At 42.2% G+C, this 26358-nt stretch overlaps 2 protein-coding genes across 2 annotated transcripts; one reads left to right on the forward strand and one right to left on the reverse strand.

The window, feature by feature from the left end:
- aebp1a (AE binding protein 1a) lies at nt 1-9344 on the forward strand. The gene is made up of 20 exons (XM_061876095.1): nt 1-768; nt 3765-3980; nt 4057-4131; nt 4359-4403; nt 4495-4554; nt 4628-4696; nt 4921-4998; nt 5093-5202; nt 5266-5405; nt 5639-5723; nt 5812-5956; nt 6035-6114; nt 6299-6422; nt 6542-6738; nt 6820-6993; nt 7069-7194; nt 7264-7507; nt 7603-7742; nt 8102-8201; nt 8276-9344. The coding sequence occupies exons 1-20, from the start codon at nt 552-554 to the stop codon at nt 8851-8853; spliced, it is 3003 nt and encodes a 1000-aa protein (XP_061732079.1). The 5' UTR covers nt 1-551; the 3' UTR covers nt 8854-9344.
- ddx56 (DEAD (Asp-Glu-Ala-Asp) box helicase 56) lies at nt 9297-25838 on the reverse strand. Its single transcript, XM_061876096.1, has 14 exons — nt 25700-25838; nt 22134-22295; nt 21906-22060; nt 21516-21686; nt 18915-19005; nt 18590-18831; nt 16516-16689; nt 13755-13868; nt 13593-13687; nt 13442-13515; nt 9924-10013; nt 9741-9846; nt 9574-9671; nt 9297-9443 (listed from the first exon to the last, which is right to left on the reverse strand). Exons 1-14 carry the CDS (start codon nt 25754-25756, stop codon nt 9390-9392), a joined length of 1683 nt encoding a protein of 560 aa, XP_061732080.1. The 5' UTR covers nt 25757-25838; the 3' UTR covers nt 9297-9389.
- Nucleotides 25839-26358: the final 520 nt, after the last annotated feature.

The raw sequence follows: 26358 nt of genomic DNA on the forward strand, positions 1-26358 counted from the left end.
ATGTTGTCATGTCTCACTCTGTCCCATCTAGCATGTTTACTGTGAGTCTTAAAAGGGAGACAGAGTAATTGATGTCCTTAAGTGAGTCCATCGAGTTCAGTCTTCAGCTCCAGCGTCAGGAAACCTACTCCGCGGTTTTCCTGGTCCACTTGGACTCTTTTTCTCTTTGTACTTGGATGTATTCTAAAGATGAAGTTCTTGCTGTCGTTAAAGTTCTGATGTGGTCTGGTCCGCTTCCTTTGCTCCATCCCCTCTAGGAATGCCTCAGTGGCAGAAGCTCCTCCCACTCGGCTCTTGGAAGGGTGAGGGGAAAAGGGGGTGAAGGGCCATGAGGGAGAGATGAGACAGGAGGAGAAGGAGGCGGAGGAAGCTCGCAGGCTCTAAAGCAATAAAGCAGTTGTGGTTTTCTCTCCCCTCACATCTGAGAAGTTCTCCCTCACCTTTTTGTTCCCTCTCAGCTCCTGGCAGTGTGTCGGACATCTGCGGCTCAGATGGTCCTCAAGGAGCTCACTAAGGGCTGAAAACTGTGCAGAAGGTTCTACTACTTCACCATGAAAGTTCTGCTGGTCTGGGCACTCCTCGCCCTGTGCGCCGTTGTCGTCTGCGGCCGCCAGGACGTGGAGGAGAGGCGGCCAGGCACGGGCGAGCTCCGGGCGAGGAAAGTCAGATCGGGGGAGGAAGGTGAAAGGTCAGACGAGCCCAGCCGGCCGGTAGACGTGGAGAACCCCAAACCAAAGAAGAAGAAAACGCCAGAGGAAGTGGCGGCAGGTGAGAGGGTGCATGTGTTGTCTTGCATGCATCAGCACAGTCGCTGGTCACCGTCACGGTGCGGTCCTTCGTTTCATTGCCAGAAAAACATGCAGAGTGAGATGTCTCGACAGAAGAGATGCGTCTGCGGAAAGAAAGTTGTCCCACAAGAGTTTTCCACAAGCGTGGAGACGCATGAGTTGCAAACTTTCCATTGCAGGAAGCACGCTGTCACGTCAGCCATGTTTGTTTACGCTCATGAGGGTGTATCATCTCAGCACGCTCATGTTCTAAGTGGTTTATTTCTGGGGATTGTAATCATGCAGAGTCATGTTCAATGTGGTTTATTTCTGTGGATTCTAATCATGCAGAGTCATGTTCTTTTTGTGGTTTATTTCTGTGAATTGTAATCATGCAGAGTCATGTTCTATGTGGTTTATTTCTGTGGATTGTAATCATGCAGAGTCATGTTCTATGTGGTTTATTTCTGTGGATTCTAATCATGCAGAGTCATGTTCTATGTGGTTTATTTCTGTGGATTCTAATCATGCAGTCATGTTCTATGTGGTTTATTTCTGTGGATTGTAATCATGCAGAGTCATGTTCTATGTGGTTTATTTCTGTGGATTCTAATCATGCAGAGTCATGTTCTATGTGGTTTATTTCTGGGGATTGTAATCATGCAGAGTCATGTTCTATGTGGTTTATTTCTGGGGATTTTAATCACGCAGAGTCATGTTCTTTTTGTGGTTTATTTCTGTGGATTGTAATCATGCAGAGTCATGTTCTATGTGGTTTATTTCTTTGAATTGTAATCATGCAGAGTCATGTTCTATGTGGTTTATTTCTGTGAATTTTAATCACGCAGAGTCATGTTCTTTTTGTGGTTTATTTCTGTGGATTCTAATCATGCAGAGTCATGTTCTATGTGGTTTATTTCTGTGGATTGTAATCATGCAGAGTCATGTTCTATGTGGTTTATTTCTGTGGATTGTAATCATGCAGAGTCATGTTCTATGTGGTTTATTTCTGTGAATTTTAATCACGCAGAGTCATGTTCTTTTTGTGGTTTATTTCTGTGGATTGTAATCATGCAGAGTCATGTTCTATGTGGTTTATTTTTGTGGATTGTAATCATGCAGAGTCATGTTCTATGTGGTTTATTTCTGTGGATTGTAATCATGCAGAGTCATGTTCTATGTGGTTTATTTCTGTGAATTTTAATCATGCAGAGTCATGTTCTTTTTGTGGTTTATTACTGTGGATTCTAATCAAGCAGAGTCATGTTCTATGTGGTTTATTTATGTGGATTGTAATCATGCAGAGTCATGCTCTATGTGGTCTATTTCTGTGGATTGTAATCATGCAAAGTCATGTTCAATGTGGTCTATTTCTGTGAATTTTAATCATGGAGTCATGTTCTTTTTGTGGTTTATTACTGTGGATTCTAATCAAGCAGAGTCATGTTCTATGTGGTTTATTTCTGTGAATTGTAATCATGCAGAGTCATGCTCTACGTCAGGGGTAGGGAACCTATGGCTCTAGAGCCAGATGTGGCTCTTTTGATGACTGCATCTGGCTCTCAGATAAATCTTAGCTGACATTGCTTAACAGGATAATTATGAATAATTCCGCTGGAATTCACAGTGCTAAAAATAACGTTCAAAATATAAAACATTCTCATGCATTTAAATCCATCCATCCGTTTTCTACCGCACCTGTTCAAGAAGTCGCATTAATGGTAAGAAGTATTTTATGTCATGATAAGGGGGGGGGGGGGGGGGGGTTTGCTGCGGGGTCGTTCTCCCAGGAAGGCAGACGGACTACTCGGAACATGGCATTTAGGTAAAAACATGACTTAATTTAAACTAAAAAAAGATATAAACAAAAATCGCTCACAGCGGAGGCACAACTTGGGCTAAGGAAGAAAGCTAACGCATAGACAGACTGCGAACACAAATCAAACAAAACTTACTTGGCATGGCATGAAGCTCAAAACCATGGCATGGCATGAAACAAGTCATCACAGAGCAAGAAAAGATCACATTGACGCCAGGGCGACTGACTGGCAAAGACAAGCTTAAATACTGCCTCTGATTAGTGCTCGGGAAGCAGGTGAGCGGGCATTTTGTCCACCAGAGACTGGTGGACACAATGAGTAACCAAGGAAACCAGACAAGGGAGTGGAAAAAAACAGGAACTTAAAGAGTCCAAAACACAAACAGCACATGGCCAAACAAAAACATGATCAACAACAGACATGACATTTGATTTATTACTGGTTAGCTTCAGAATAACAATGTTATTAAAAAGAATAAGAGACTTATTATACTCTAAAAATGTTGGTCTTACTTAAAAATGCACGCATTTAGTTTTATTTAGTGTTAAAAAATAGGATATGGCTCTCACGGAAATTCATTTTGAAATATTTGGCTTTCTTGGCTCTCTCAGCCAGAAAGGTTCCCGACCCCTGCTCTACGTGGTCTATTTCTGTGGATTGTAATCATGCAGAGTTATGCTCTATGTGGTTTATTTCTGTGTATTTTAATCATGCAGTCATGGTCTATGTGGTTTCTTCTGGGAATGGTAATCATGCAGAGTCATGATCTTTTTGTGGTTTATTACTGTGGATTGTAATCATGCAGAATCATGTTATATGTAGTTTAATTTTCTGTAATTGTAATCATGCTGAGTCACGATCTATGTGGTTTATTTCTGCAAATTGTAATAGTGCTGAGTCATGTTCTATGTGGTTTATTTCTGTGAATTGCAATCATTCAGAGCCATGTTCTCAGTGGCTTTTTTTTATGTTATTGTAATTCTGCTGAGTTGCCACTGGATCCAGTCCTTGCGGTCTCTAAGTGGATTAGTAAGTTCTTGAGTCTCACCTCAGCCCCTTGGAACCAAAGTGTTCAGTCTGGTTTTACGATGGCGAGGCACGCCGGAGACGTTTTAAAAGTCCATAAAGGCTATGATTCATGGATTGCTTCTTGGTTCTGCTTTCCAACCCTGTACAGCCAAAGCCAGGAAGGCGGCGGAGAAAGAGGCCAAGGCAAAGAAGCAGAAAGCCCCAAAGCCCACCAAAAAGCCCAAAGCTCCAAAGCCTACCAAGAAGCCCAAACAACCCAAAGCCACCAAGAAGCCCAAGGCACCCAAAGCCACCAAAAAACCTAAAGCGGACCCTACAGTGCAGCCTGAGTTGAAGCCGCTGACAGAACCGAGCTGGCTTACAAGTACGTTTCAACATGACTACTGAGGTGAATGTTCCGCCTCCAACAATACACTGTCCTTGTCCTTGGGTCTCCACAGCAACCAGCCATGTGACTCCAGTGCAGCCAAAGTGGGAGGAGCCTGAAGAGCCAGACTTGGTTAGGGTTGTCCCAGGTCAGTGGAGTAGAATCTTTACAGAACCAACCATTATGTTTGGACCAGTGATGCAGCATCAGCATCTTTGTGGGTCTGTGTCATCCTTAAAAGAAAGAAACATCGTATGTAATCAGGCCCCCTAGTGGTGGATCCCTTTGTAAGCACTTGTATGTCTTCTGCTGTGAAAGAAGATATTTACATGGCCATGGAGTCTGTGTTGGTAATTATGTTGGAATTTTCTTTAGATAAAAAGCAGCTGACAACTCCTGAGGTTATCATGTACATTCCAGGTATGTTATTAATGTTTTCGTGTACATTAACAAGACACTTTTTGGCCTACTGTCCTTGAGAGAATGATTTACTTTTTGCTTTGTCCTGCAGAGGAGACCACCAGCATGCCCTTTGTGATACCGTGGTACGAGGAGTACGACTACGACGACCGTACGTTGGATGTACCCATCATGAGAACGTTGGAGACCATTCCAGATGTGAGCCTGTACTCGTTTGTTGTCAGTGACCAAGAAGAAAGCGGAGGAGGAGGAGGAGATTGCTCGCAAGGAAAAGGCAGAAAGAGCTGAGAAAGGTCAGGAATTTAAATTGTAGGTTGAAAGCAGATACTCAGAAAGACTTGAATGAGTGTTCTTTGTCATGAGTTTATGACAAAAGGATGTCCTTTTAAATAAGGTAGGATCCCAGAGAGGAAACATTTTTCTACCTTTGGTGTGGAGATGATGTAGCACAGCACACATGGAAGTCGTTTGTGCTGGCTCGCATCTTGACACATTGTTTTGTCGTTACACACTAAAGCCGAACGTCTGAGGAAGAAGTGGGAGGAGGAGGAAGAGGAGCGACTCAGACAGCTTTCCCCGCCGCCGGAACCCAAAAGTAAGACAACAAAAATCGTGAAGACCGTCTTTATGCATGAAGTGTAGTAGTGTATCATGTCCAAGGCAACAAGACTAATTTGTGGCACCTCTAGAATGCCCCCCTCTGGGTTTGGAGTCTCACCGCGTGGACGACGACCAACTGCTGGCCTCCTCTCAGTCTCATCATGGCTTCTCGGCTCAAAGGGGCCGACTCAACATGCAGGTACCACATCTTAATCCTTTTTGGACCGCTACACCACCTGGACTAAAGCTCAGCCGTGTTCAGGGTTCGGCCGATGATGAAGATACTTTCGGGGGGGCGTGGTGCGCAGAGTCTGAAGAGACCAACAGCTGGTTTGAGGTGGATGCACGACGGGAGGTGGAGTTCACGGGTGTCATCACACAGGGAAGAAACTCTGAGCAGCTGTAAGTTAACAACGTGCATATATTAAGACAAGCTAGAGAATGTTGGGGAGTCGCCAAAGAATGCCAAGTACTGGCCAAGAAATAAAAATGCTATTGACTAGCCGGGATTTCCTATAATAAAGCCTTGGATGGTCCCTACTAGTACTAATTTTTTGGGAATGGCAACTGCTGTGGGACAATGTCCGCATCAACCCTGCGAATAAAAATGATCTTGCGTACATTTCTACTTGCAGCGAGGACTTTGTGTCATCTTACTTTGTGGCCTTCAGCAACGACAGTCGTGATTGGACCGTTCTTCACGATGGCTACGCTGAGTGGGTGAGTGGAACGTCAACTAGAACTTAATGACAACGTGCCCTCAGAGAAAAGGACACCATGTTTAGTCTGGTTGACTATTTCCATACAGTTGTTTTACGGGAACGTAGACAAGGACACCCCGGTCATGAACCGGTTTTCTTGGCCTGTGGTAGCACGATACTTCCGCATCCTACCTCAGAGCTGGAACGGCAGCTTGTGCCTCCGGGCTGAGGTTCTGGCCTGTCAACTTCCCAGTCAGTATGACAAACCCCGACTCTCAATGAGTATCTACAATCTTCTGAGCAGCCATGCATGACTTTGTGTCCTTCCAGGCAGCCATCACAGCGAGAACGAAGTGAAGTCTTCGGACGAGCTCGACTTCAGACATCACAACTACAAGGACATGAGACAGGTCGGCCTCTCATTTAAACAAATATTAGCAGTCTAACAAACAAGGTTCTCATCTTAACTTATTTTGACCAATAAAAACATGACAAAAATTGACAGTTTACCACAAATGTCTAAGTAAATTTAGATTGTTGTTTGCCAAGCTCTTTATGAATAACGAAGCCAAGTGAAATACTTCTGTCTTCCAGATGATGAAAGTGATAAATGAGGAGTGTCCCAACATCACCAGAATTTACAACATTGGTAAAAGTTTTAAGGGTCTGAAGATGTATGCTATGGAGATCTCTGACAATCCTGGCGAGCATGAAATGGGTAACATCACATTGACATGTTGGATTTTTATCGGGAGCTCAATGATATTGAACATTTTCTTCAAGGAGTATCGTTGCAGGACAAGCTAACAAACTGGCGGATGGGCTTTTGTTTTCTAGGAGAACCAGAATTCCGTTACACAGCAGGTCTCCATGGTAATGAAGCGCTGGGCCGTGAGCTCCTCCTCCTGCTAATGCAGTTCCTGTGCAAGGAGTACAAGGATGAAAACCCTCGAGTGCGCCGCCTGGTGGACGGAGTGAGGATTCACCTGGTGCCATCTCTTAACCCTGATGCTTATGAGATGGCGTTTGAGGCGGTATGATGGCGACGTATAAGCATTTTTACTCTTTTAGCGTCATGTTGCAGACCTAATGCCAGCGTCCTTCCTTTTCTCTAGGGATCCGAGATGGGGAATTGGGCTCTGGGCCACTGGACTGAGGAAGGTTACGACATCTTCCAGAACTTTCCAGACCTCAACAGCATCTTGTGGGGGGCGGAGGACCGAGGCTGGGTTCCTCGCATTGTACCCAACCATCACATTCCCATGCCTGAGAACTTCTTCAACGGATCTGTGAGTGCGATTCGGTAGAGGCAGTTTTTCCACACCAATTAGAAGTTCAAAGAAAAACTGCGCTCTCTCGTTCAGCTCGCCGTGGAGACAAAAGCCATCATTTCCTGGATGGAGCGCAATCCCTTCGTGCTAGGAGCTAATCTGCAAGGTGGGGAAAAGCTGGTCACTTTCCCTTTCGACATGCAGCGCCCACAGATTTCTGTAAGGAAAGAGACATCCAAAGAGACCTTGGTAGTCTGCCAAACTTGTGACAGCCTCGTTGTTTCCAAGCTGACTGACAGTAGGCGCTGGACCAACAGTGAGATGACCGACGAGGCGTGGACCCGCCTCCAGCGTCAGAATGAGGGTGCACTGAGGGAGACACCTGATGACGTGATGTTCCGCTGGCTGGCCATGTCGTATGCTCACAGTCACCTGAGCATGACCGAGACACACCGAGGCTCCTGTCACGGGGATGACATCACTCGGAGCCAGGGCATCGTCAACGGGGCCAGCTGGAAGCCCGTAGTTGGCAGTAAGTGTTGCTCCCATTCAGATTAGCAAAAGAGTTCCTTGCCAGTTTAAGTCATCCTGAGTGTGACATCACCGCCTTCAAACTCGCCTCTGCAGGTATGAACGACTTCAGCTACCTTCACACCAACTGTTTTGAGCTCTCCGTCTTCCTGGGATGTGACAAGTTCCCACACGAGAGCGAACTTTCCCTGGAGTGGGAAAACAACCGTGAAGCTCTGTTGACATTTATCGAGCAGGTGACGACCACAGCGCCACCATCAGGGTGCCAAAAGAACAAAAAACACTTGCATACAAGCTACTGAACATCAATGGACTAGACTGATGGCTTAAAATCATCAGTTTTGATAGTTTCAGATTGAGGACGCTTAAAGGAACCACACTTAACTTGACTGGATTGGAGGGAAGGGTGTCTTTTTCTTTTGCTAGCACAAGTATGTCAAATCTAATTGACCAACTTCCACAATAACACGACTCAGACAAAGAAGTATTCCATTTTGTTCCAGACATGTTTTCCAAAATGTATTTCCCGGTGAATAAGACAACTACGATTATTGCTTAGTGACATTCAGGTTTTGATTTATGTCTACTTGTCCAGGTCAATCGTGGGATAAAAGGTATGGTTAAAGATGTGGAGGGAAATCCTCTGGTCAACGCCAGTATATCAGTGGAGGGGATACGTCACGATGTCATAACAGGTACCTTTCTGCCATGAGAAAAACTCTCACGGTTCAATCTGAGGAAAAAAGATTGACTTCGCCTCTCATTACAGCTGCGGGTGGCGACTACTGGCGTCTGCTGAATCCCGGAGAATACCGTGTGACGGCAAAAGCGGACGGCTACACCTCTCAGACCAGACTGTGTATGGTGGGCTATGACTCCGGGGCCACATCCTGCAGCTTCACCTTGGCCAAATCCAACTGGGACCGCATCAAGGAGATCCTGGCGCTTAACGGTAACCGGCCCATCCGAGTAGTCACCAAAACGAGCGAGGTGAAGGCCACGGCAGCGAGCAGCACAGCAGGGGTGGATAGCACCGTCAGCCCGGAAGAAGAGCACGCCGCCGGCCAGAAAGCGGAGCGACTCAGGCGGCTGCGAATCCTGCGTCTGCGTCGGTTGCGTCTGCAGAGGCAACGAGCCAGCCTCGGCATCACGCCTGCTACCACCACGACCCCAACCCCAACTACTACTACTACTTCTACTACGACAACACAAAAGACTGAGACTACAACTTCCTGGTACGACCCCTGGTTTCCTGTGGACAACTGGTCCACTGAAAACCCATTTGACAGCATCATATTTGACGATGTGCACACCGAGGACTATCCGTTTCAAATCACCATTGATTGAAAATGACAGGCGCACCCAATCAATCAATCTAAACCATTTTACAGTATGGTTTAGATTAAAACTGCTTGGACAACTATCCATGTTTTCAATCCAGCACTACTAAGACCTTCTGGATTTAAGATACCATCACACTGTAGCACTGATACTTCAAGATATATGAGTTCTTATCAAGTATTATCGTTTATGCTGTTAACCTGAAGCACAATTATAATCCAAAGGGGACAATAAAACTGAATGTAAATTTCATAGTACAATATACAGTTGCCGATACATTAAGTGTACTCACCAAAAAGATGTTTCCAGAAGAAGGAAGCAGTGAAAGTTGAATTTATTCTCGATTTTCTCTGTGTTGAACTAGGTTAAAAAAAGGCTTTGAAATTCAATAAACACCTCGAGAAGAAATACATTTGAATAAAAAAATGACCTACTGTGGCTGAAATGTCTTAAATTTAAGATGTTTATTATGAATGGAAATAAACATGGCAAGTTTATTTCCCCTGTTTTGGGTGTTATCTAAAAGGTCTTCACTTTTATGATCAATTCCTTTTTTTGCTGCGGAAAGTCTTCAGAGGGTTGTTGCCTTTGTTTTTCTACAAACAAAACAAAAGAGGGTTCAGCTTCAAGTTACTTTCAAGCTTCCTTTGTCTAGTTAAAAAATAAAAAGGCTTCCCTTGCTCCTTACTTTCTGGGAGGGTGACAAAGAGTTAGAGTGCGGCTTACCTTGAAATTGCTCTTGTTGACGCCGTGTGGTGTGTACCTGTCCTTCCTCTTCCTCCTGTCCGACCAGGAACCGACGAAGCCCCTCATAGCTTCGGGAACTAGATCAGGTCAAAGTAAAGGACTTCAGTCATGAAGATTACCATGCTAACAAGCTAACATGCACTCACTGAGGTAATCGGGTATGTTTTTCAGGTGAGGCTTGATTACAGCAGGGTGGAGAGCTTTGTCATGTCTGAGGAGCTGCAGGTCTCTCGGGTTGTCCTCAAAGTATGTCTGACAGACAGCAAAAGCGGCCAATCAGAACCCACCTACTGTTTTACTTGTCTTGATGTTCAGCATCCGTCACTCACCTTCAGCTTCTCTGAGTTGAGCAGCTGCCTTTTGATCTCTTTTAGTCTGGCTTCTTTAACCGCCTGCTTGGTCACTGAACGCATCGCATCCTACATCAGGAAACAATCCCAAAATAATGATTAGACGTGTCTGATAATATTGGACTGCCGATATTATCGGCCGATATATGCTTTAAAATGTAATATCGGAAATTATCACTATCGGTTTCAAATTTATCGGTATCGGTTTCAAAAAGTAAAATAAACCTTAAAGCCACAGCCTTTGTGTGCCGACTCAGTCACATAATAGCTACGCCTCACTCGAATATCACGATATACCGTATTTCCTTGAATTGCCGCCGGGCATATAGTATGCGCTTGCCTAGAATTACTGCCGGGTCAAACTCGTTTCGCCAAATAATTAGCGCATGCTTAGCATTACCGCCGGCTGAGGATTAACGCCGGGTCAAACTTGTTTCGCAAAATATTATTTTTATTAGCGCATGTCTAGAACTTCCGCCGGGTCAAACTCGTTTTGCAAAATGATTAGCATATGCCTAGAATTTCCACCGGGTCAAACTCGTCACGTCACGAGTGACACTTCACCTGTCATCATTTTCAAAATGGAGGAGGATGATTTCAATCATTTGAATTTACACAAAGGGAAGAAGATTAGGAGCTATTCAGTAGGATATAAGGTCCAAGCTATTGAATATGCTAAAAAGAACAGTAAGCAGCTATGTTTTATTAATATACCGTCGCTGCGTGTGTCAAATATAAGGGCGGTAGTAATCCTTCTAGCGACTACTCGGCTGCAGAAGAAGTGACAACAAGCAGCAAGAGTGAGCAGCGATCGTTTATTTTTTCCTCTCGCTTGCAGTTTTAACATGGAGGATTACATATCTAAAATAAAACAGTTTTCTACACTGGACTTTCAATCAAAGCAGGAGGTAATAAAGGAAGATCTCAATCGAGACAGAGAGACTTCTAAAACTGAAGAAAGATAAGGAAGACTTCTATAAACAAGTTATTGATGCTTTTGATCAGAAAGAGCTGCACATGGACTTCATTTATAAGTAAAGGTAAGACCATAATAAAGTTTTTTTTATTAAATGTGCTTTTCATGATGGTATCCTTACATCACACTCAAATTTATAAGCGCAGGCCTAAATTTATCACATGCCTTTGTTAAGTGCCGGCGTGAGAAGAGGTTGTAAAATAATTAGCGCCCCGGCGGCAATTCAAGGAAATACGGTATTCCAAGTATGACTGTTCTGATAACATGTCAGAGTCCAGAAGTGTTACCCCAGTGACGTCAATCTACGGAAATTACTGAAGACTTTCGGAGCATTATATTCAAAATGCTGGACTGAATTTGTGGCATTTTGTGAGGTTTAGACAGTATCTTCACATACTACAGTAGTACAGTTGGCACAGTACAGTAAACGGACAGTTAATATTGAAACATTTAACATGTCATTTCTAACAATTTTTAACATAAATAGTTCATGCACATTCAGATAAATTCTTCAAAATTACAATTAATAAAATGTTGGGCTGGGGCCGAGCTGTGTATATTTGTGTATAATTGACTGAAAGAGCACGCACTTAGTGCGATGATGTCATGTTATGGATGAGAAACTGCATTTTTAGACAACATGATTTGCCTGAGTGCCTAGAAGACCCCCGAGAGTAACAAGCGGTTGCCTTGTTGCCTTTCCATTAAAGGGGAACATTATCAGCAGACCTATGTAAGCGTCAATATATACCTTGATGGTGCAGAAAAAAGACGATCTATTTTTTTAACCGATTTCCGAACTCTAAATGGGTGAATTTTGGCGAATTAAACGCCTTTCTGTTTATCGCGCTAGAGATGACGTCAGAATGTGACGTCGCCGAGATAACACACCCGCCATTTTCATTTTCAACACATTACAAACACCGGGTCTCAGTTCTGTTATTTTCCGTTTTTTCGACGATTTTTTGGAACCTTGGAGACATCATGCCTCGTCGGTGTGTTGTCGGAGGGTGTAACAACACTAACAGGGAGGGATTCAAGTTGCACCACTGGCCCGAAGATGCCAAAGTGTCTGCCGCCAGACCCCCATTGAATGTACCAGAGTGTCTCCACATTTGACCGGCGATGCTAAGACAGACATGGCACAGAGATGTATGGATAACCTGCAGATGCATTTGCAACTATATTACGTTTCCTTCCACCCACATTTAATGCGAAAAAAACACTTACCAATCGACGGATTTAAGTTGCTCCAGTGTCAAAAGATGCGAAAATCCTGATCGTTTGGTCCGCACATTTTACCGGTGATGCTAACGCAGCTACTCGGCCATGCTATGACTATGAATTCGCTCAAAAGCTTCAGTTTCTTCTTCAATACTTTCATACTCCAACCATCTGTTTCAATACATGCGTAATCTGTTGAATCGCTTAAGTCGCTGAAATCCGAGTTTGAATCCAAGCTAATGTCACTATATGTTGCTGTGGTATTCCCATTGTTTGTTTACATTGGCAGCACTGTGTGACGTCACAGGGAAATGGCCAGTGTCTTCGCAGAGAGCGAAAATAAGGCACTTTAAAGCTTTATTTAGGGATATTCCGAGACCGGTAAAATTTTGAAAAAAACTTCAAAAAATACAACAAGCCACTGGGAACTGATTTTTAGTGTTTTTAACCCTTTTGAAATTGTGATAATGTTCCCCTTTAAGAACACTAGACCAGTTTTTAGTATAATTTAACTGGTTTCAAAACATGTAATGCCGAGTGCATATCATTAAGTCAAGATAATGGCACTAGCATTTACTTAATTTTACAATATTTTTCAACATATTAAGCAAAAAGGTCTCTTTTTTTCTACCTAGAAAAGTGGACTTGTATTACTGAGAATATAATTGTTTTTAAGGTATTTTTAGGTTCATTGAAGTTATTTAATTGTACTTGTTTTGGAAAGTCTTGACAAGCCAAATTTTATTTTTCAATTGGCAGATAATTTTGCTTAGTTCAAGTATCCATCCATCCATCTTCTTCCGCTTATCCGAGGTGGGGTTGCGGGGGCAGCAGCCTAAGCAGGGAAGCCCAGACTTCCCTCTCCCCAGCCACTTCGTCTAGCTCTTCCCGGGGGATACCGAGGCGTTCCCAGGCCAGACGGGAGACATAGTCTTCCCAACGTGTCCTGGGTCTTCCCCGTGGCCTCCTACCGGTTGGACGTGCCCTAAACACCTCCCTAGGGAGGCGTTAGGGTGGCATCCTGACCAGATGCCCGAACCATCTCATCTGGTTCCTCTCGATGTGGAGGAGCAGCGGCTTTACTTTGAGTTCCTCCCGGATGACAGAGCTTCTCACCCTATCTCTAAGGGAGAGCCCTGCCACACGGCGGCGGAAAATCATTTCGTGATCTTAGTTCAAGTAAAATACCCCAAATTTTTTTTTTTTCCTTGTTTTTGAACACTGACTTTTTGCAGTGCAGAGTGAGTTTGCGACCCCTGGCCTAAGACGAAGCATGCATCCATCCTGCTGGACTTACCCTGCATCTGTATCTAAAGCCCTCGATGACTTCCATCTTGAACTCGTACGGCTGCAGGGCGGATTCCGCGCTATCTGCAGACAGTTTCAACATGTTCATTGACGCTTTTAAATGTTTGGTACCCAACCAGTAGAGAAGCGCATGTCGTTACCTCCTGTCAGAACCTCCTCCACGTCCTTCAGCAAAGCCAGCTCAGAGTGACAGATGAAGGACAAGGCGGTCCCCGGGTTATCTGCTCTCGCCGTCCTGCCAGAAAATCCATCATCAACTTTCCATCCTCAAGCCTTCATCACAGGTTACTGAACCTTTTTACCTTCCGACTCGATGGATGTAAGACTCGATGGTCACAGGGAAATCAAAGTTGATGACGTTAGCCACATCCTGGAAGTCGACGCCTCTGGAGACTCCATATTCCTTATCTTTATTGCTTTGAAGAGCACAGGTCAAGAGTTAGAGTGCAAACATCTGGAGGGTCATTAAACCTCCGGTGACAGGGTAGGACTTGTCGCTTCTGCGTATTTCACCTTGAAAACTGTTTCTCGCTTTGGTTGATGCCTTTTTGTCAGTTCAACCTCACATGGGTAACTGCACACTTGGGCTGCAACGACTATTTAATTAAATTGATTCATCCGATTAACGAAGCTTCCATTTGTATTCCATTGCTACGATTACTTGTTCAGTAAATCCAAACTGCATGTATTCAAATATTCAGATTTGGCTGAGATTTCAATTTTTATTTATTTTTTTTTTATTAATGCATTTATGATAAAAGTGCACTTTCAATGTTGATGATGTACATTTATTAGAAAAAAAAAATGAAGGGTACGCTATCGGAAAAATAGTTTCAAATATTTTCACAAAAATAAACATGCAGGCTATAAAATGTGTTTCTTTCGACTACTTGATTAATGAAACAAACTAATCGATAGATTACCAAAATAATTGATAGCTGCAGCTCTACTGTACACCTACTTCTTCCATTTTGACATAATGGATAAACACATTGGACTTTTAACTCAAACAGAAACCTAAAATCTGACAGTGATGTGCAGTAACAAGCTACATGTAGCTAAGCTACGTAGCTTAACTACATTTTCCGGTAGCTTAGCTACTTTTTTAACGAGTAGCATTACTGTAGTTTAGCTACTTTATGAACCATGTAGCGAGGTGGCTCACATCAAAGCTACAAGTTACAAAGAGAGAAAATGGACTGCAAATCCAGGCCAAAAATATATATACCGTATTTTTCGGATTATAAAACGCAGTTTTTTTTCATAGTTTGGCCGGAGCGACTTATGTGTGAAATTATTAACACATTACCGTAAAATATCAAATAATATTAATTATCTCATTCGCGGAAGAGACGAAGAAAATGTCAGCAATCGTCACACACACGTCAACCAATAAGAATTTGGCGGGGGAGGGTCATGGCAGAAGTGCATTATGGGTCATGGGATGCTAACTGCTATATGCTACTGCCGTAGCTATTAAAATGGATTGTTTTAACGTTGGCGCTAACTTATAAAAACTGAGAAGGGCTGAATAAAAAGAGCACCGAAAAGGAAATCATGTACTGCAGATTACAAGATGGACGTAGTGAAATATGCAGCAGAAAACGACAAAAGGAAGCGGCGCATACCTTTTGGAGTTGGCAGAGTTGTTTAGAAGCGACATCGAGGAAGAAGATTTCATTGGATTTATGGATTAGGAGTGAGAGATTGTTTGGTAAAGGTATAGCATGTTCTATATGTTAGTTATTTGAATGACTCTTACCATAATATGTTAGGTTAACATAGCAGTTGGTTATTTATGCCTCATATAACGTACACTTATTCAGCCTGTTGTTCACTCTTCTTTATTTTAAATTGCCTTTCAAATTTCTATTCTTAGTGTTGGATTTTATCAAATAAATTTCCTCCAAAAAAATGCGACTTATACTTTAGTGCGACGTATATATGTCTTTTTCCTTCTTTATTATGCATTTTCGGCCGGTGCGACTTTTACTCTGGAGCGATTTATAATCCGAAAAATACGGTATATGGAGAAAACACAATGACCATCCATACATAAGGAGAACATCCATAATGATTGGTTGGTGTTTGTGTGATGGGTCACAATTGGCTAAGGTTAGGGTGGAAATAATTGACAGGATCAGAGGGGTCATCGAAACCAGGAAGCAAAACCATAACAGTCACGCACTCATGTCACATGACGACCAGGTAGTCGGAGATAGAGGGACGCTTCAAGCTGACCACTCAAAAAGATGACGTGCAGGAAACCCACAATAATGCGTGTCTTTGGCCATATTTACACACATTCATGCATTTAGAGAAAACAATGTTCCAAACCTTAGTTTTTAGTTGTTTACTCTGTAAACCAAAATCATAACTGCTCTCTTCATCGAAGACGTCGAACACAAATTTAGGAACATACATTAACATGGAATGGTGAAGTTTTACTGCACATAAACATTACCAACTGTTCCCAAACAACACACAAGTCGTTGTTTTTTATTTTGTCAAGATATAGAAAGATGCGGTTTTCTTTGCTGTAGGTAGAGAAAATAAATACCGGTAGATTTTTAGGGGTAGGCCAGAGAAAAGGCAAACTAAATACAGTGGGGTGTGGTGACCCCTAGAAGTAGTTGTATGGTGTACCCAGATAAATGACAGATAGTTAATAGTAAAAAGTGTAAGCTACTTTTGCCATGTAGCTTGTAGTCTAGCTTGCTACAATTCTCTGGGGATAGCCTCCCCTGTAGCTTAGCTACATTTAATCGAGAGTAACTTGTAGCTTAGCTTACTGCTTACTAGCTTGCCCATCACTGAAATCCGAGCGGGGAAATATTATATTTTGGACCGTGAAAATCGCTAACATGTGAATTGAAACCTTCTTATAAACGACGTATAATTCAAACCAAGTTAAATGTAATTATGTACAATTATTTAGATTCAAAAAGGCAGGCAAGGCTTCAGGCAGTTGCTATTTACACAACAAATACTAATGGTTAATTCCAAAAAACCTTTAAACCTGACGCAAGATTTGTCATCATTTGTCATCAAAATGGAACTTACTTTCCCCCCTTCTTCTTCTTCTTCTTTTTGCCTTTGGCTGCAGGCTGCGATGTACCAGCAGGCTGCGACGTACCAGCAGGCTGCGACGTGCAAGCAGGCTCGGCCAGGCTACGCTCATCTGTGGCGATGATGTAGTCGTAGAAGCCTTGATTGTACTGTGAGATGATGTGACACCTGCAACACACACAACACTTTACATCTGCATGCTTCTCTATGTCGCCGTGTGTGCTCCAGAGGAGACGACTTCAACAGGCGGTCCGTGGAGGAACTGAGGGGGGTCGATACACACACACTATATATATATATATATATATATATATTAGGGGTGTAATGGTACGTGTATTTGTATTGAACTGTTTCGGTTCGGTACGAGGGTGTATCGAACGAGTTTGTAAACTAAAGTCTTAACAAGCTGCTCTGCAGCTGCCTCTGTCTGAGCAGTGAGCACCCAGCATTGTCCCGCCCACACAACCATCTGATTGGTTACATACAAAGCCAATCAGCAGGGCGTATTCAGAGCGATGTAACAGTCAATCAGCAGGGTGTATTCACAGCGCAAGGAGTCAGCGCTCCGGCGTCGAGATGAGCAGATATGTGTTTAGCAGGTGAGCAGCTGATATCGTACACTCCCCAAATTATAAAAAATACTTCCCAGTCACAACAAACATCAGTATGAGCCCGTTGACCTTCTAGAAACCTAAACTGCAGCTCAGCTCGCTCATAGTTCTGGGTTGAGGTGAAGGCTAATTAGGTTTTAGCGTTACGTTAGCTTATTTTGCTGTGTGTGTGTGTGTGAGTGTGTGTGTGTGTGTGTGTATAATAAAAGTCAACTACAGCAGTGGTCCCCAACCTTTTTGGATCCGCGGACCGGTCGACGCTTAATAATTTGTCCCCGTTGGCGGGGGGAATGCTTTTTTTTTTTTTTTCCATGAAAAAGTGACGTTTTTGTCATGAAAAAGGGAGGTTTTTGTGGTTGGTGCACTAATTGTAAGTGTATATTGTGTTTTTTATGTTGATTTCACGGTGGCAGAGGGGTTAGTGCGTCTGCCTCACAATACGAAGTTCCTGCAGTCCTGGGTTCAAATCCAGGCTCGGGATCTTTCTGTGTGGAGTTTGCATGTTCTCCCCGTGAATGCATGGGTTCCCTCCGGGTACTCCGGCTTCCTCCCACTTCCAAAGACATGCACCTGGGGATAGGTTGATTGGCAACACTAAATTGGCCCTAGTGTGTGAATGTGAGTGTGAATGTTGTCTGTCTATCTGTGTTGGCCCTGCGATGAGGTGGCGACTTGTCCAGGGTGTACCCTGCCTTCCGCCCGATTGTAGCTGAGATAGGCGCCAGCGCCCCCCGCGACCCCAAAAGGGAATGAGCGGTAGGAAATGGATGGATGTTGATTTAATAAAATATAAATAAATATATATATATATATATATTTTTTTTTTTTTATAAAAATGAATAAAAAATTCTTCTGCGGCCCGTTACCAATCGGGCCACGGCCCGGTGGTTGGGGACCACTGAACTACAGGCTTCCCAAATGCTGTAATAAACTAAGCATGATGAGTTGACTTGAAACTGTTTAATGTTGCACTTTTTATATGTAGAAGAAAGGTTTTGTCATTTTAATTAATCAAAGCAACAACTTGAGGCAGTTTAATGTGGATTAACGTGGGCAGAATTATTATAGTGTTCCCAATGTTAATAGGATAAAGAATTATTATTATAGTGTTCCCAATGTTAATAGGATAAAGCCATTGTTTACAAATTTGGTAAATAAATAACCCAAAAATTTATATTTTGTTGTTTTCTTACTGTACCGAAAATGAATCGAACTGTGACCTCTAAACCGAGATATGTATTAAACCGAAATTTTTGTGTACCGTTACACCCCTAATATATGTATATATATATATATAGAGAGAGAGATCTATATAGATATATGTATATATATATCTCTTTGTATATAAATATATATCTCTATCGATATATAGACACGCACGCACGCACGCACGCACGCACGCACGCACGCACGCACGCACGCACGCACACACACACACACACACACGCGCGTCCTACCTGGACTGAATGGGCAACTCGGAGTTGAGCACGCAGGCCGGAATACCGAACTGTTCCAAGAAGAGCTTAACGCGGTAGCATCGTTCCACATCGCTCACAAATATCAGTGTCTTTCCCTGAACCAGCCGGAGCTTGAGTAGCGTGTAGATGAGCAGGAACTTGTCCTCCTCCTCACACTTGACGGTGTACTGCTGCAGCTGGCTGGCATCTGGCAGCTGAGAGCCTTGCAGCTTCAGAGTCACCTGCAGGGGGCGACGTTCACCACACGATCAGAACAGAGGAGGCGGCAGCACAGTGCAGAAGTCATGATTGAGAGAGGATTTACTGGATTATGCAGCAGGAGTTCCTTTAGGGCTTGAACATCCTCACTGAAGGTTGCTGACATGAGGAAGGACTGGTAGATCTTTGGCAAGTGGCTGCAACAAGAGTCAAACATAACTTGTGTCTGTATGAGTGCATCCATTATTATTATTATTATCACGTTCACCTCCAACCGAGAGGAGCGATGGCAAAGTGTGACTCGAGAACCACTAGGAACATAAGCATGACTATAAAAATGAAACAGTGACTGTTGTGGGTCTGCCACAAATGATTGGAGGATGCGGGAAGAACTGTCGACCCTCTTGTGATTTTGGATCACATCGGACTGTCTGCCCAGCAGGATTTTAGAGGACCAGTCGTGGACAATTTAGAGTGAAAAGCAGATTTTATTTTCACTCGCATACAAAACATTCTAACTGGGATCGTTTCCCTGGCTTCGAGACTCTCCCGAAGGACAGTGCAAACAAACTCCCTTCTTGTCTCTCATGGACACACACCTGTTGTTGTTGACTTTGGACTAGCGACTGCACAAGATTAAGGGCGCGGAACAGAGACACACTGCAGGCTTACACACAAACATGCATCCAAAAAATATATCCCACACATACACCCCCCACCAACCCAACGCCCTCCACGCAAATTCCATAGGAGTGATGAAAGGATGGTCAGCGCCTGAGAACTGCGGCCTGCCACCATGACCCCGCACTCCCTTCCCTCTGTTGCTCGATATCTCGAGATGTACGTTGTTATATGTACAGGTGCTGTTCATATTATTAGAATATCATGAAAAAGTTGATTTATTTCAGTAATTATATTCAGAACGTGAAACTTACATATTATATCAATTCATTACACACATAGTGATATATTTGAAATGTTTATTTCTTTACATTTTGATGATTAGTACTGACAATTACTAAAAATCCCAAATTCAGTATCTCAGAAAATTGGAATATTAGTTATGACTAGTACCAAAAAATATTTTTTAGAAATGTGGGCCAACTGAAAAGTATGAACATGGAAAGTTTCAGCATGTACGGCAATCAATACTTAGTTGCAGCTCCTTTTGCCTGAATTGCTGCAGCAATACGGCGTGGCATGGAGTCCAGCAGTCTGTTGCACCCTCAGGTGTTATGAGAGCCCAGGTTGCTTTAATAGTGGCCGTCAGCTCTTCAGCATTGTTGGGTCTGGCATCTCGCATCTTCCGCATTCACAATACCACATAGCTTTTCTATGGGGTTAAGGTCAGGTGAGTTTGCAGGCCAATCAAGAACAGGGATACTATGGTCCTTAAACCAGGTACTGGTAGATTTGGCCCTGTGTGCAGGTGCCAAGTCATGTTGGAAAATGAAATCTTCACCTCCATAAAATTGGTCCGCGGCAGGCAGCATAAAGTGTTCTAAAACTTCCTGGTAGACTGCTGCATTGACCCTAGACCTCAGGAAACACAGTGGACCAACACCAGCAGATGACATGGCACCCCAGACCATTACCCATTGTGGAAATTTGACACTGGACTTCAGGCAATGTGGATTCTGTGCCTCTCCTGTCGTCCTCCAGACTCTGGGACCTTGATTTCCAAAGGAGATACAAAATTTACTTTCATCTGAAAACATAACTTTGGACCACTCAGCAGCAATCCAGTCCTTTTTGTCTTGAGCCCAGGCGAGACGCTTTTGACGTTGTTTCTTATTCAAGAGTGGCTTTACACAAGGAATGCGACAGCTGAAGCCCATATCTTGCAGTCCACTCTTTGTGGATCTCCCCCACATTTTTGAATCGGTTTTGTTTGACAATCCTCTCCAGGGCGCGGTTATCCCTCTTGCTTGTACACTTTTTTTCTACCACATCTTTGTCTTCCCTTTGCCTCTCTATTAATGTGCTTGGACACAGAGCTCTGGGAACATCCAACCTCTTTGGCAATGACCTTTTGTGTCTTGCCCTCCTTCTTTAAAGTATCAATGGTCATCTTTTGGACAGTTGTCAAGTCAGCAGTCTTCCCCATGATTGTGTGTCATACAGAATCAAAACGAGAGACCATTTAAAGGCTTTTCCAGGTGTTTTGAGTTAGTTAGCTAATTAGAGTGTGGCACCAGGTGTCTTCAATATCTGACCTTTTCACCATATTCTAATTTTCTGAGATGTTGAATTTAGGGTTTTCATTGGTTGTCAGCTATAATCATCTCCTTTGTGGCAAAAAAAACACTTGAAATGTATCAGTCTGTTTGGAATTAATGTATACATTCTACAAGTTTGGCTTTCTAAATGGAATTAATGAAATAAATCAACTTTTTCATGATATTCTAATGATGTGACCAGCACCTCTATATGTGCTTTGCTATGGAGGTTTTTACCCACTCCAGACTGGGCCCCCTTAGGAGCCTAGTCTAGATTGTATTTTTTTACTCATCCTTCCCCAGCGTTTTACCTTTTTCCCCATCTTTTACGGGGCGCCTTGTGGCGACCCATCAGCGTTCCTGTTCTGTAACCCTGTACACTGTTTGTTTGTCTAATCTTGAACGGGTTTGTGCTAAAAAAGTTTTGTTGTACTTGTGCAATGACAATAAAGATAGATCCATCCATCCATCCATCCATCTTCTCTCACCACAGCAGGTTCTTCAGATCGGCCTCAAAGCCAAAGGAGAAGAGCAAGTCGGCCTCGTCCACCACCAGCATCTCCAGCGACGAGTGCAAGACCAGGTTTTGTGCAGTGATGTGGGCCAACACCCGCGACGGCGTCCCCACAACCACGTCGGGCTTTTCCATCAACATGGGTCTATCCAGACGGAAAGCACATTCAGGAAGTAGCATATTAATAGTGTAAGAGCTATGATCCCTAAAGACTTGTAATTGTACTGGTGCGAAACTAGTTGTACATAACACAAAATTCCCGGTTCGGTCCAAGATTTTAGTGATATATTTCATGATTATGACGCAGCCATAACTGAACCAAATGTTTCCTTGTCCAGTTCCATGTTACAAATATTAAACGGACCTTTGCGCGGATACGTCTGCCCTGCCAGAGATGTCTGCCACGCGGACGTCCCTGGAACAATACGCAGTCAACTGTCTCATCATGGTCTGGACCTGGTTGCCGAGTTCTTTGGTGGGAATCAGAACCAGAGCTCTCACTTCCTGCGCGCGGACAGTCTGAAGACAAGAAGAGAAGGGAAAAAGTCACTACAGTTCTATTTGGATCCTGCAGCTGATTGCAGAGTGGCACCTGTTTGGAGGCCAGGATGCGCTGGATGACAGGTATTGAATAAGCAGCCGTCTTTCCCGAGCCGGTCCTTGCCCGGGACAGAATGTCTTTGCCCTCCAGAGCCAGAGGGATGGCTTTCTCCTGGATCAAGGTGGGCAGGGCCCAACCGAGATCAGCCACCGCCTAGATCAGAGGTGTCAAAATCGTTTTCACTGAGGGCCACATCGCAGTTATGTTTGGGCCCCAAAGGGACGCTTCTAACAGTTATTACATGATTTGCTATGCATTTTATTAGCAGTTTTTTTCAAACTAAAATGTAAAAAAAATATGGTAATAATAATAATAATTATTATTATAATTATAATTTTATATATATATACACACTCAAAATGTAGTGTGTATTAAATGTAAATTTAATTAAATTTATAAATATTTATATTAAATATTACAATATTTATTAAATATTTATAAAAAATTACAAATAAATCAAATTGAATTAATTGTATATTAAATGTAAATGGAAAAACAGTACCGCTGTTTTTATGGTTAAAAAAAGGCAGCTCAGTTGCCAAAATTTCAACTCAAACTGTAGTGTATATTAAATGTAAATGTAATTAAATATTTGTAAAATATTTATATTAAATATTAAAATATTTATAAAAAAATAATAAATACAATTTAATTAAATGTATATTAAATGTAAATGGGAAAACAGTGCTGCTGTTTTTATGGTTAAAAAAAAGGCAGCTCAGTTGCCAAAATTTCACCTCAAAATGTAGTGCATATTAAATGTAAATTTAATTAAATGTATGGTTAAAAAAAAAAGGCAACTCAGTTGCCAAAATTCCACCTCACAATGTAGTGCATATCAAATGTAAATTTAATTCCATCCATCCATCCATTTTCTACCGCTTATTCCCTATAGGGTCGCGGGGGGCGCTGGTGCCTAGCTCAGCTACAATTGGGCGGAAGGCGGAGTACACCCTGGACAAGTTAAATGTATGAATATTTATAAAATATTTATATTAAAATTTAAAATATTTATTAAATATTTATAAAAAATATACAAATAAATCAAATTTAATTAATTGTAAATAAATGTAAATGGGAAAAACAGTACCGCTGTGTTTTTGTTTTAAAAAAGGCAGCTCAGTTGCAAGAATTTTACTGTAAAATTGACATTTGTTTTTTTACTGTTTTTACAGTAAAATGTTGGCAACTGAGCTGCAGTTTGTTTTTACCGCAAATCAACAATTGTAGAATTTTCAGTGTATTACTGAAAATGCCAAAACGACACCACTGTTTACACCGGTAAAAAAAAAAAAAGTACTGTTTTTTTTTTAAATTTAGAGAAAATTGCCTGCGATGAGGTGGCGACTTGTGGACCCGCCTTCCGCCCGAATGCAGCTGAGATAGGCTCCAGCACACCTCGCAACCCCAAAAGGGACAAGCGGTAGAAAATAGATGGATTGAAAAATGCTGTAAAAACTAGAGATGTCCAATAATATCGGATATTATCGGGCGATAAATGCTTTAAAATGTAATAACGGAAATTAACGGCATTGGCGTCAAAAAGTAAAACATTTTTAAACGCCGCTGTACGGAGTTGTACACGGTTGTATGGACAAGTACAGAGCGCCAATAAACATTAAAGGCACTGCCTTTGCGTGCCGGCCCAATCACATAATATTTCCGGCTTTTCACACACACAAGTGAATGCAAGGCATACTTGGTCAACAGCCATACAGGTCACACTGAGGGTGGCCGTATAAACAACTTTAAGACTGTTACAAATATGCGCCACACAGTGAACCCACAACAAACCAGAATGACAAACACATTTCGGGAGAACCTCCGCACCGTAACAGAACATAAACACAAAGCACTAGCTCTTCCGGGATACTACAATATACACCCCCCGCGAACCTGCGAACCTCAACCTCCTCAGGCTCTCTCAGGGAGAGCATGTCCCAAATTCCATGTTGCTGTTTTGAAGCATGTTAAAAAAAAGAATGCACTTTGTGACTTCAATAATAAATATGGCAGTGCCATGTTGGCATTTTTTTCCATAACTTGAGTTGATTTATTTTGGAAAACCTTGTGACATAGTTTAATGCAAGGGTGGGCATTACTTCGATTGTGAGCTACCGGTCCATCTCGGAGGGTGTGTCAGTCGATCGCAAGCCAGGCATTAAAAAAATAGACAAAAAAATTAGAAATCATCAATCTTCACCAGGACTTCCCTTTCGTCAGTTGTTTGATATTCTTGGCACCCGAGGGTCTTGTGAGATGACGCTGGCGGCCTCATTATTAAGAAAAAAATCACTGACTTGACGAGAGAAACACTTTTTTATTTCAACAGACTCCTGGGCCGTACCTGCTGTCAAACTCTACAGACCGACTGCACAGATCCTGTCTTCACCATAAAAGACCTGCTTCATCCTGCCTGTGCTAACAAAATAAGAGTCTCAGAAAGCTAGCGTGCACAAGCTAGCAAGCTACGGAGTTTGATGCCAATGTATTTCTCCCCCGCTCTCAGCGACCGCTCCCTCTCCTCTCTCGCCCACACACTCACCTGCTGCCAGACATTAAAGGGCCACACACATATGCTACTTCCATAACAAAGTGTTTAAAAACGATTATGCAAGTTGGACAAATGAGATGCCAAATCCAACCACTTTCATGTGGAATTGGACAGAAAGGAGGACTTTTTTTCTCCTCCATTTGAAAATGCGGACGTTATGAGCACCACTGTCTGATTCCAATCAATGCAAGTCATCAGAATCAGGTAATACACCAACTTATATTCTTGTCTTCATGAAAGAAAGGAATCTATATCTGTTAAACATGCTTGTATTATCATTAAACACCATTAACTTGTTAACAAAAATGTCTCTTTCATAAATAAATAAATATAAATTATAAATAGGAATGAGGTAGATCTCCTCGACTTGGTCAATTGAAAAGTAGCTCACCTGCAGAAAAAGTGAGAGCACCGCTGGTTTAATGCATCCATCCATCACAACAAAATTAAGCATAATAATGTGTTGATTACACGATTGTATATATTGTTATTGGTTGATATCGGTAATTAGGAGTTGGACAATATCGGAATATCCGCAAAAAAAATCCATTATCGGACATCTCCAGTAAAAACCACAGTAAATTTCACAATTTTACCATGAAATCCATCGCTACTTTTACATAGCAAGATTTTGATGGATAACTTGCTTTGAAATCATTAATATTAGTATTTACTATTAAAAAAAACGGCTGGAATGTTTGAAAATATATTTTAGCACAATTAGACAATATTTAAGTTGAGACAATTTGCGTCAACATGGAGCACATATATGTTTTCTCCCCCCCAAAAAATTATTAATACATTTAGTAAGACAAGTTCCAGTACTTTATTGACACGTATTGTTATGTTTTGAAGAGAACATTTTAAAGTTACTACTGTTTACATTACAGAAATGTCAGTGAAGACACGTCGCTTTTCTTCCCTTCAGCTCTTCGTTTTTCGCTTCAAAGTAGCAATTTAATATTATTTAACATTTGGAACAACAACAAAGGCTTTTTTTTACCTTTAAAACACGGTCGTCAAGACCCATTTCGTGAAACTGCAGCCTGTCCGCCGCCATTGCTTCTTTTCCGTTTCACGTACACGTGCGTCGCACAGATTATACGTCATGACGCATTTACGTGTCTCTGTGTTTCACACACTTTAGGGCAAGGGTGTCCAAACTTTTTCCACTGAGGGCCACAGACTGAAAAATCAAAGTATGCGGGGGCCATTTGGATATTTTTTCTTTTTTTAAAAGCAATACAATAGTTGTTGTTTTTTTACATTTATGGCTTTCCTCAAGTTTGGTCCCCGGTCTCCGGAAGGGTCTCAGTCATAAAAATGTTCGAAATAAGTCATAAATTGGTATTTTTTTTTAAATTAACGCTTGAATCTCGAGATCCACTTATCCGTCGTTATAACATTTTTTTAATTTAATTTTTTTATGTTTATGTTTTTTTGTCAAAACCCTTATTTATATGGCAAACACACAAACTATGCAACATTTCCCCCCAAAACATTTCAAAGTGGAATATTTGACGTGAAGTAATTGGAACCCTAAATAGGTTAATCATTCATAACAATAAAAAAAGAATAAGTGTTGAAAATAAGCCATTTATTTATATATTTTTTTACTTTTAACGCTTTAACGCTACAATTGCACAAAACCGCACGCACAAG

The sequence above is a fragment of the Nerophis ophidion genome, linkage group LG17 (genome assembly GCF_033978795.1).
Source record: "Nerophis ophidion isolate RoL-2023_Sa linkage group LG17, RoL_Noph_v1.0, whole genome shotgun sequence".
Taxonomy (NCBI): domain Eukaryota; kingdom Metazoa; phylum Chordata; class Actinopteri; order Syngnathiformes; family Syngnathidae; genus Nerophis; species Nerophis ophidion.